Raw genomic sequence first — 12,055 nt, 5'->3', positions numbered from 1 at the left:
TTTTCAGCTTGAAGCTCTTACACATACACTTTCTGTGCATTATTCTGCCATCTTGTGGTTGGGAACCAAATTGTTTAATGCCAATCAAAACGTTTTTAATTTCCTTTGTGCATCGACATGGGTGGAGTTAGTATCACTCACCATGATGCTGATCATAAGCCCACAATGCCCACATGCTTGCAATACATCTAACTTGCCAGTAGAGCCATTCCTGACACCATGAGTTGTGTTGTACCACACTTACACAGATGCAACAACTCGTAGGTAAAGCAGTAAGCAATGCTTCCTAACACTTGCAGCTGTTGTCCCCGGCATGGGCAAAACATTTAGTAAAAGTGGCACTGTTCCAGCTCCAGGAAACCTATACGGGCAGAGGCAATAATGTAATCCAGTGGGACAGGTTAGAGAGGCTATAGGTGACTTTCGGTGTGACTTAATGTTATTGCAATAAAATAATTGCTAATAGGGGCCCATGTTTTCTTTGAATTTCACAGAATCAGTCACACTTTAGAAAACGTTGACACTAGCTATCAAAAACAGTTACACCATTCTCCTCAAAACTGACTTCACTGCTGCAGGACTTAGAGAGTGTGAAGCTCTGTTGCCTCTGAAATGGAGAAGTTCAGAATCACCAAAAGGCTTCAACTGATGGAGATACACCACCACAAATAAGTCAGTGTGGACACCGCAACCAGAGAAGCTAAGCACCTGTCTGTAACTGAAAGGAAAGATGCCGCTGAGGAAGTCAAGAGTTGCGTGCAGATCTAGCCTCACTAATTTCATCCCATCAATACTGTTCCATGAACAGTGCAAACACCATGAGGGCAGGGCCACAAACCTTACCAGTTGCACTGCTTCAACTGCAATGATAACTGGAAATTAAGCACGGACAGTGCTTAATTTGTGCCGGCGCTTAGCACCGGCACTTATTTATTAGGGCCGGGCCTTCACCACGCGTCGTCTGCACATCTATGGCAAAGGAAATTTAATTACCTCACTCACCGAAGATAGTGTTGTTTGCTTCCTGAGTCTCCAGTAAACAGTGTTGCTGTACTGTGGGAGTCGATAAAAATCCAAACCATATCCATGTGAAGTTTCCTTAGGCCCTTTGTTCAGTGTTGCGGTGGGCGGACACTAATTGGGCTATATTTGCTTCTGTAGGGCTGGGGCAGCGTACATAGATTTTTTCCAAATGCCATGCCCAGCCCCGGCACACACACCACGCGAGTCACCAGCAGTTCAACACAACGTGCGACGTGGGAGCAGCAGGCCAATTATTAAAGGCAGTGCCCCCACAAGTAACCAAGTAAGTAGCCAAACCAACGCTGCTTCTCTTTGAGCCCGGTGGTGGTCACCATGGTGGTTGACTTGTAACTTAAGTTGCTAATGAATAGACTTGGTATGAAGTTAATCACAGCCGGAGCAATCATGCTTCCAGTGTCGCCAAAAAGTTTCCTGCGAGAGAACAGTCCCTGTGAAAGGCAGACAATTGTTCAGAATGCATCTGCTTAATTATGAGCTATCGCCGCCAGTCTGCTGGCCGTAATGAGTCACTCTTCCCCAACCTGCCGTACTTCTCAAGTGATTCTCGAGTCATGAAGGTGTGCAGCTGGATGATTGGCCATCTGTTGCTCAAAGGAAGAGCCGTGGGCTTGTAGGTTTGGCTTTAATTTCTTGGCTGTCTGTTGCTCAAAGGAAGAGCCGTGGGCTTGTAGGTTTGGCTTTAATTTCAAGTTAGCAGCGTTCATGCAAAAGCTACTGTCAGTGCAAAAAGTAAGACTAGCTGTCGGGAAAGGGTATGGAAAACAGGTGCAGGTTTGTTTGGAATGTAATTGTTTCATTGCTTCGTGAATTTCTGCTTAGTGGGATTCAATGCTACGCCGTGAGGGTAACACGTTACAAATATAACTCCATGTCCTGTAAGCATTCTACATTAGAACATCGACTGTAATGTTTTGGTTTTTGCCTTAACTTTGTGTAATCGTACCCCGGTTCTTGCAATATTTATTTTAAATAAATAGATCATTCCTCCTGTTAGTCAAGGCATTATGTACTTTAAAGTATTTTTAAGGACTCTTGCTTAATAGGATTACTGTTAATCAACCATTGGCAAGGCCACTGTTTGTATTTATTTTAAAAAATGTGGTGTTGCACACTGACGCACATCTTAACAGGCGCCATCTAGTGCTTATTAAGAGTTGATGGTTTCCGGTTCTCAGCACTTTGTCATCAACACCAGCACTTTTCAGAAGCACCAGTTAATGACACATTCATTTACGCACAGGGAGAAGATTAAGTGGTTTGTCCAGAATCACAGGATTCTGTTTTAGGGCACGCTAGCAGGAGAAATGGGCAGGTGCAAGCTGCCTCCTAACGAGAGCCCCCACAATTATGTTTTTCACAAATTAACCACTGAGCACGGGGCTTAGCCTGCAACAAATGAGCACATGCACACAAGTCTGCCTCATATGCTTGAGACTTTTGCTAGTGGGGTCAATAAAAATTCACTGAGTTGTGCATCTGATTAGTGAGAGTATGTGACATTATTTGCAACTTTGCCTGATAAATGATTGAATGAAGGAATATTTACAGAGCGCATGGTTACCCGGAGGCATCCCAGATCAATGCCTAAGCCCTTTAGCATCTTGGAGTCTGTACGTTTGAAATTCTAACCTTAGTTCTGAAAAGAAGGGAGTGTATCCCCCTCACTATTAAACGTGACAGATTGCAAACGTACATTACCTTCCATTCAAATTGTGTAGTACCGAGATCTGTTGTGCTATTAAAATACTGTCTATTCCATATACAAATAAAACTGAGCTTGAAAATACATTATTGTGCCTGTTGGTTAATTGTTAAGTTCCCACCTCTTAACCCCCACACTACCACCCTGGGAACCAAGTGACAGCTTACACTTGCTACCTTGAGAGTCGAATGGGGAAGGGTGGTACTTGGTCCAGTCTGCAGAGCCGCAGTAGGATGGGACCCAGGACACCAGTGGCAGACTACCACAACCACCACAGGAGCAGCAGAGTAGCCCCTGTTTGCTCTGCAGCTCCTCTTATCGGAGTCTGACAGCATCTGTATTAACACATGAAATCCCACATGTTCATTCATGGCCACAGTCGGGCTGTATCACAATGAGAAGGGACATGACTGGCAGACATCAGATAGGTGTCTCACTTTCCTTGACATAGTTCACAACCCACTTAGATCCTACCCAAAATCTCGGTGTCATACACTCATCCTATCCTCCTCATATGGCTAAAGTAATAGATGTGGTGTTGAGTGCAGCTGTAGAAAGGGTATGCCCCCTTTCACTAACCTATGGCTAAAGGTTCAGACTGGATCTGTGGGATAACGCACAGTATGGTGGCATGTAGTGTCCTCCTTTAGTTATCCCTCTCACCCTTATTCTTAAATATCTAGATGATGTCTCTGTTACAGATTTTAGTACCTGGTGCACTTAAGGTCACACGTGGAAAGGGAAATCGGGAGGCAGGCAACCATGACAACTTTCTTAGGCTATATCTGATAGATGGTAATAGTTTTAAAGCATCCTCCAGTGCCATACTGCTCAGTAATCCATTTTACCTATCCCATCCTTTGCACGGGCAGAAGACAAGCAGCCAGAGCCCTCTCAAGAACCAATATTAAACTAGATGCTGCACTCTAGAGTTATGAATAGGAAACCAAACTGCATTCCAATAAAGCAACGGATGTGATGAAGTGGGCCATATATATGTAGAAAATAAAAATTCTCCACTAAAAGTTCAGTGTAAACTCGAAATGTTTACAAAGGCAAGAATTAAACACATCATCATTATGCCATCAAGACTTACCAGATGGGTTTTGTGGAGCCACGTATCGCGGTGGCTGAACATAGTCCTCCAATTCTCGGACACGGTCGGGCACATCTCTGCACACCTGCAACGGGAACACAGAACAGCAGCTAAGTGACATCTCTGTTCATTCCATTAAACAACCTCCATTAATATACTCATTAGATACCACAACTGCTCCAAAAATAGACTTCAGTTTATCTGATACCAATTGGTCGATAACCTTTAGTTTCAGTTCGGCCATGAAAGTATTTTGAAATTTTGTAAGCCAATGGAATCACTACTCATTGATAGGAACAGGTTTCTGCAATAAAAGAATTCTAGGCCTTGGACAATATCACTTACAGTGGCCTGCTCTGTGCAGTCACAGCCCACAGACAAACCTTTAGTTGTGCCTCTTTGTCACAGTGAATTAGAGCATTTTTTGTTGTGGCAGAACAGCAGGAAAATCCATGAAGGCACAGAGAGCGGAAAAGTCTTGGTTGTGAATCTCTGTTGTACAGAAAGATGTTTCCCCAGTGACTGGGAGTAAAGAGAAAACAATGACCAACAGCAATGCTGTTCGCACCACGTCAGTTGATAATTTTCTTGAACAACAGTAAATTTCTCCTAATGTCATCCAAATCAAGTTGAATCATACTGAAACCCTATATTCAACATTCTTAACCAAAGGGATGTTCAACAGAATGGCATGACATTCCTGGAGGTTTAGTAGAGTTCTTCCTCTTAGCATGAAGTTAAAGAATGCACCAGCATGGGTGAATACCCTAACGAGTTATACTTCACACAGAACCTGGGATGAGGCTCTTGAAACATTAAGTAACACCTATTTTCCCACACAGAGACCAGAAATGGTCAATGAACATTTGTCTTCATATGTTAAAAAAAGTGTGCATCTGTACAAAACTAACTTGCTGAATGAGAAACATGTCTTCGATTTGCATTTCTTCTACAGGATGTCGACTTTTCACAAGATAAAGTGATTAAGACTCTGCAAAGCCACTTAACAAATTATCAAAAAGTGAAAAAAAATTTAGATGGAGAAACTTTACTTAAATTCCCAGAAGTAAGTGTACTAGTGAGAGAAGGAAATAATGGAAGCAGAAAAAAGAGACCGTGGGAGGAAGGCAAGATAGGAAAATACTCAACATAATGCGCAGCGAGGTAACAAGAAGTTAGATAGGAAGGACATTGGCATGGGCATATCTTTTTAGTTACTGTTGTAGTCGATCATGCACAAATCAATTCATGAGTAAATTAAGCAGCGATTAAAGACTGATAAAAAAGATTTGTTGGCAAGCCTTTTAACTCCAACTATTGCTTAGAGCGATGTCAGTAGGTGCCAGACACATTTCAGCAAAGATCAGAAATCAATAGCGTGAAAGTCATACCTTGTTCCAGTTCATGCCGATGGTCCTTAATCTGGCGGTAAGTTTATCTTTCTCCTGCAGGCTACAGCTTTTATCTGAAAGTATCTCTGGGCCTGTCTTGCTCAACCATTTTAGTTTCTCACCTTGCATTTCAATCTCCTTGGCCACAACCTAAGAGGAGGCAGAAAAAAGCCGGCGTCAAAGGCTGCTGGTATATAAATTACCAACAACTCGTAACATTTCAAGGCACACGTGACTTGTTCTTTTGCAGGTTCCAGGAAGCAATGTACTGTTCAGCATACGAAACCTAAAGCAGCAGCAGTGTCAAACTCATTCAGTATATTTTACTGGTGGTTGCTGAGCTCTGCAGTCTATTTCTCAAATGTATGCAATTGCTTTGAGTTGAAAAAAAGAAGTTATGTCCTTTCCTTTTTTTGGAGCAGTGCCCACTCATGGTTTAAAGTAATAGCTCGTGCTGTATTGTAAACACAGTTCAATGTAACATACAACAGGCTAATTTATTCAAGCTGTCTGGTAATGTCCAGAAGGTAGCTTTCCTGAGTTGTCAATGCTGATATCAGAACTCTATGGAAACAGAGATCTATTTGACAGGTTTAGATGGATGTATTTCGTTATGGGTTATGGTGGCTACAAATTAAATGCCTACAAAATCCACGTCCATGCTTTAGGGCAATCTGGCAGTGCCCAAAGGGCTGGTCTCAGAGATCAGTGCATGGACTGACTTTTGGCTGTTTTTGGGCCTGTATTTGTGTCTGGTGGGACGGAGTTTACTGTTGATTTCTCTGATATTACCGAAATCACTGCCCGCAGCTAGCACAGGGGCATAACATCTCCCTTACCTTTCGCACGTATACAACTTGCACTTATAAGTTTAAAACTGCCATGATTTTGAAATGTGGACCACATTTTCAGCTATCTGTTTCACTAATAGGGTCCACTTAATTTGGTTCCTGGGCCTATGTCCTGTCCCAGTTCAACCCAGACAACACTCCACTGTTAAATGTTCTCTCACATTGCTATATAAAAATAACCTTGAAGAACCCACCGTGCCTGTAAGCCAATGCATCAAAATCACGTGTTGGCCCTGTGCATAAAGAGTCTTTAAAAGGAAAACTGAAGAGCTAAGAACAGGCCTGTGAAGGCCTTTGAAAAACACAATTGCAACTTTTAAGAATGAAGTGAACAGGCATATTATGCCTAATGTTCATACATCACTAGGCTTTCCCGTTGCTCCAACACAAGATGGGTCCCACTACCAAAACTTATGGAGTCTAGCCAAATTCTAGGGCCTCAATGTGTCTAGTCTTGCGCTCTATAGGGAGAGTCTGTCTTGTGGATAGTCTCATTCTGTAACTTTCAATGCTATACCAATCAGCACACCCGCCACGTACTGAACACTACACAAGCGAAGACAGAGATGTCATGCTGAAGATCCGGATTGCTACTACCTCCTTTCCAGCTCAAGGCAAACCCACAGGACACCATCCGAATGAAGTCTACATCTTCATGGAATGGCTTTTTTCCTTGGTTCGTAACAATGTGAAGCATGGCATGATCCATTACACTGTTACAGGTTTACAAAGAGTCTCTCCTGGAAAACCCTCCATAATCCACAAAAAACTGTCTTTAAGTAGACCTCACCTGTATGTGTGATGTGGTGTGTTAAGTAACTGCAATACCATCGCTTCTATCAGTGGGATCAAGTAGGGGAGACATTCATTCTTTGAAACATGAAAGATGGTAAATGGAAAGGCGGATGAATGTAAAATTCTGTAATAACTGGTTAAAACATAAGTTTAACTGACAGAAAACAACTGCCTTTGGAGGAAACAGTCTACAAGTTAATATAAAGATAACCATCTTTTTGGAATCTTTCCCCTACAATTGTTTGAGCTGTTGGACTCTGGATACTTGGTTCTTGGACCTTGGTGGGGCGAAGAACAGATGAACAGTTCCACGCTGCATGTGCGTTTCCCCAAAACATGAAAACTGTTGATGCTGTGAAATTGGCATTTTTTATATTTTTGTAATTCAGCAAAATGTAGAGAAAACGTTCACCACACACATTTGGAGAAAAACCTGACTCCGCTGAGATGAAATCTTGTTACACCAAAGATGGGGCATGTGATTTACAGGTTGAAAAAAAAATTATTTTCACCCTTCCACTAAAAGATTTAAGTTTTGCAAAACTACTAGATGGTAATCTCATTGCCTTGTTGGTAATCGCTAAAGTAAAACGTTCTACTTGTAACCATGAAGTTAATATGGGCTTGTAGCTATGATTTTTCAAGTAGCAGCAGTCTTTTAAAAGTGTACCTTTTTTTTTAGAAGTTAGTTTTGCTTGCTTCAGTTATGAAATGACTAAAATGTATTAATTGCAACATATAAGTAACAAAGGAAAATGAAACCAGCAGTCACATTTTCCTTTTCATTTTCAATGATTGTCATTTTCCCTTCTTTTAAATAACTAATCTAGGCTGGCACATGCATTGCCTTACTGTGGCACAGTTCCCTGCGGCTCACAGGTAATTTACAACATTTCCTACTCAAGGAAGGGAGGTGACCTTCTGCCTCTCTGCAAAGCATTACCTGACAAAGCCTCTCCTGTTACATCTGCCTGCCAATGAGGACCTATGAGGTGCGCTTCTTTAAAGGAAGAGGTCTCAAAGACAAAGTGGGCCATTATACACAAGTGTGTGGGACGACATGTACCCACACTGGTGGGATTTACTTTCTTTAATCTTCAGGGTCTGGAGCAGGCAGTGTAAGGGAGTAGTTTGGACAGAGAGGTTGAAGATTTTGAAACCTAGACCTACCATTTTGGATCTCATTAGCACAGAGAACTCTGGAAAGTCTTTTGTAGTGAATTCCTAGCTAAGTTGAGAGAAGTCTTACAGTATGGTAAAACTAAAGTGAAGAGCGTGGGAACTTTCCTAGATCTATTCTCTTTCGAACTGATTGTCGCAGTTTGTTTCATTGCCAAAAATGAAAGCAATGCTCCACTTGCTGGTAATATTTGAAACTCCCAGGCTGATTACTAATGTATTTATTTTTTACTTCTAAAGACCACTTTATTTTTCAAAGAGCACTGAAGATGATCATTGTGCATATCATTAAGGAAAGAACTGCATGGCCCCTTAAATTATACGTTGAAGACTTACACAGAACCAATGACATTGTGCATTAGAATTTTAATGGGTAGTGTGTGCTGTTGTTTGTTATAAGATGCGCACACAAATCATCTTCATCATACGTGTGCATGAAACAAGAGAGCACCAAGCACATTTGTCACTGGCACCCACATCGTTGTTAATTTTTACTGTATGTTTTGATTAGAAATGCCATTCAGCTTCAAATATTGCTTGTTGAGATTATTGTATAAGGAACCACAATTTATCTGCTAAAGCCAGCAAGGTGCACTGGTACCAAAGGCTCACAACAGGCACAACCACAAGACACCCTGGAGCAAGGGCACCAACTCATCCACCTCCCAGTTAAAATGCAACCCTCTCACACCACCATTTCCACTGAAACAGAATAAATAGTAAAAATCACAGACTCAGCAAGACAACGCCCAAATCTTCACTATTGAAGACAATAGCCTGGCACAGGCAACCCACAAGCGTTGAGAACCATGGACCAGTTGACATGAAGTACCAATAGCTAACAGAAGCTCGGGCAAACTGTGAAGCTAAAGGAGAGCCAAGAAGACCATTCAATCCAAGGTGCTCACAGAAGCAGATTTCCTGGCAGCCCGCACATTCAATGAAAGAGAGGGCTCACTACCAAGGACAACCAACCCCTGATGAAACGAAGATATAGGCAAGGACAAAAAGTGCCTGGCAGACGTGAATAATAGGGTACAGCAAGAATCTAATTATCTAAGACCGATACCCACTCCACATGGGAAATTAGGTGGAAAAACCAAGCAGCACCAGAGCCAGATGCCCTGAGACCACCTGAAGGAGGAGGAAATGTACATTCAAAATGTCATGGGCTGCATCATAAAATGTTATGTTTTGATGTTCATAAATACATAGAAAATAGAACTGCAAGCAACATTTCTGAATTTTTGGTTGGGCCAGCTGGCCCTAAATCTGCCAACACATGGGTACAATTTAGGGATTAAAGTTAAAACCTTTTAAAAACAGTTATAATGACCTCCATCATCCGCTTACAAAATATGTACAAACCATTAATTTGCTAACCATAAGTTACAAAAAGTACTTTGAAAAGTCCCATATTTCTCTTTTAAAGGCGCCTGGCCCACCAACTTAAGGATAAGAACGTTTTCCCAAGGTATATTAAGAACAAACAAAGCCTTTAGTTAATAAAACAGACTATTTTCAGAAATTGCTCTACTTTATGCACAGCGAGCTTATTCAAATCATGACAATTAGACAGACGTCAAGACTGAATATGTGACTTTGCGTGACTCGTGGGAGAGTGAGATTAAGATAGAAAGAGACAGGGAGAGCGAGGAAGGGAGAGAAAGATTGCTTACTTCAAAACAACTTAATCAGCTCTGCTTTTTAAATGTGTGAAAATATGCATTCTTTGCTCTCATTACAAAAACAATCTGAATTATGCATTGATTAAAATACAAAGTGAATTTTGTGCTATTTACCTTCAGCTCTCCAAGCTGTTTGTCATCATAAGCAGGTCCTGATCTAGAAGCATATTCGGCCTTCTCTAACCAGATGCTAAACTCATCAAGCTTCTTCTTGTACTCTGCTAATTGGGGGCTTTCTTCCTTCATCCTAGTAAAGCAAATTAATTTCAAAAACATATTTCAACAAAACAAACTTCTTAGACAGTGTTATTAAGTGGCAATTTCATAGTGTCAATAATGTGACAATTTACTTCTTGAACGACTGAGCCTACGACAAGTCAAACAATGGTTTCTGTATATCGAGTGTTGCATGCCTTCAAATAGCAAGTGTTTGTCGAACATTCCTCTGTGCAATGACTCAAGGTGCCTTTCAACCATATCAGACACTAGCAGGAGTATCCATGTTTGGTAGACGCAGATTACCAGATTTGGACATCCACGGCTGACCACTTCCGCTGTGCAACTGAGCCGCAGGTCAGTGGAACAGTCAGGACTGTCAGTTACTTAGCGACTGGCCATTCAAAGGCAACTGCATTGGAATCTAAATCTGGGGTATGGAGCTGCAATCCTATGCAAGATGCATACATTTCTGAGTTTATTATCAGACATAAGTGCAGTGTCACGTTTGCTCTTACTGAACGCAGAATGCACAGAAACAGAAGTGGAAAAAATGCAATGAAGATGATAGATGTTTGTAAGGTAAGGAATGTTTTCACATTTCGGACAGGGATAACAGGTCATATTAAGTATGGCTCCCCTCATTAATACTAAGCCTCAGCCTATAGGTATAAGGCTTGGCAGATGAATTGGGGGTGGGGTTATGCAGAAGATAACATTATAGATGGTTTACTGAGTTACATGGACGTTTTTCAGCTTGGAGTTCTGAGTGACATCATAGCCAACTCGAGCTTCACTCTTGTTGTCTATCTGATGTCACTCAGAACCCCTCCATTTAAAACATTCAGGAAACTCACATTTACGTAGCTGACAGTCAGATTGGTAATCGTTCAGAGATATGGATAAACATGTTTCAGATCTTTTGATGCTCGCTTGCACTAGAACTAGTACCTTTGACTTATGTACTGAAAAATATAAAACAAGGTATTGTAGAGATAATTGATGAATCAAGACAAGTAGGGAAGAAAGATGTAGAAGTTCAAACTTTGTGGATTTAAGTATCCTGTTTCTTAAATGGATGTTCTACATCGGCCTTGAGAACGTTACCTCTGTTGTCTATCGGAGACATCGGCAGAGATTGCCTTCCACCTCTTATTCAAGGCAGCCAGCTTCTCCTGCAGGAAACTTCCATCAGTGTTGGGGAGTTTCTGTAGGATTACCTCTCCAGTCCGGTTCAGGTTGAAAAAGCAAGGCTGGTGGCTGCTCAGTCCTTCCTCCAGCTCCTGCCCAAATGAGATAAAATTGTGCTATCGTTAGTGGCCATGACAGTGGAGCCATGAAACGGTGCTCCAGAAATAAGATCAACCGGAAGTCGATACTTCTAGTAAAAAAGCACAGCTGAATGTGTGCCAGAAAAGAATTATGTGTCACAATTTTTGATCTTGTATATCAGGATGTCCTGGCCATGATCTCAGGTTTGAATAATAAAAAACAATAAATAGAACACATAGAGAGCAGGTACCAACTACTATCTCGAATATGCACTACTTTTCAATGGTGCAGTCATTCACATAGAAATGCTAAAAGTGCAAACATTTTTACTGATGTCAAGCAGTGAGCACACGATTCGGAAAAGTCCACCAGTATCTAAAATGAACACACAATTGCATGGAATCACATTTAGAAACTAACTGCTTAGAAATCCGCAAATGCTCAAAAAGCCTCACTAGGTTTATGAGAAAATACCTGTACCAGGGACAGATTAACACCTATAATGTTCTACCCTATCACCAGGTACAACTCTTCATTACAAAACGAATGCATGTTAGAAAAATGTATTACGAACGTGTTCCATTTTGTTTATTTATAATAAGGCACTTTGTTACCAGCAAAATCTATTTTCAGAGGTCAATAAAACATAAGGCACTGCACTGCGAACAGCATTGCCTTCTCTAAACTACTGTCTCTTAAGATGATTAATACCAGTAGCATGCCCATACATACAATATATAATGCATGTAATTTGACAGGAAATAAATAAAGAAGTAATGGTCTTAGTCAAACTAACATAGACCATTTTGAAGCACTGGGGG

The 12,055-nt window shown here is 41.2% G+C and overlaps 1 protein-coding gene across 4 annotated transcripts in view; it reads right to left on the bottom strand.

Annotated features, from left to right (window-relative positions):
- Positions 1-12,055, bottom strand: part of UTRN (utrophin) — a 1,396,454-nt gene that overhangs the window by 810,706 nt on the left and 573,693 nt on the right. For all 4 annotated transcript variants that reach the window (XM_085612275.1, XM_085612279.1, XM_085612276.1 and 1 more), the window contains 4 exons: positions 11,070-11,245; positions 9,861-9,993; positions 5,234-5,383; positions 3,843-3,927 (listed from right to left, as the gene is read on the bottom strand). In XM_085612275.1, the coding sequence (XP_085468401.1) occupies positions 3,843-3,927; positions 5,234-5,383; positions 9,861-9,993; positions 11,070-11,245 (544 nt within the window). The remainder of the gene's footprint in view (positions 1-3,842; positions 3,928-5,233; positions 5,384-9,860; positions 9,994-11,069; positions 11,246-12,055) is intronic.

Source organism: Triturus cristatus, chromosome 6, assembly GCF_964204655.1.
Source record: "Triturus cristatus chromosome 6, aTriCri1.1, whole genome shotgun sequence".
NCBI classification, from domain to species: domain Eukaryota; kingdom Metazoa; phylum Chordata; class Amphibia; order Caudata; family Salamandridae; genus Triturus; species Triturus cristatus.
Note: the sequence above shows the minus strand (reverse complement) of the source record. Positions and strands in the feature narration are given on the sequence as shown.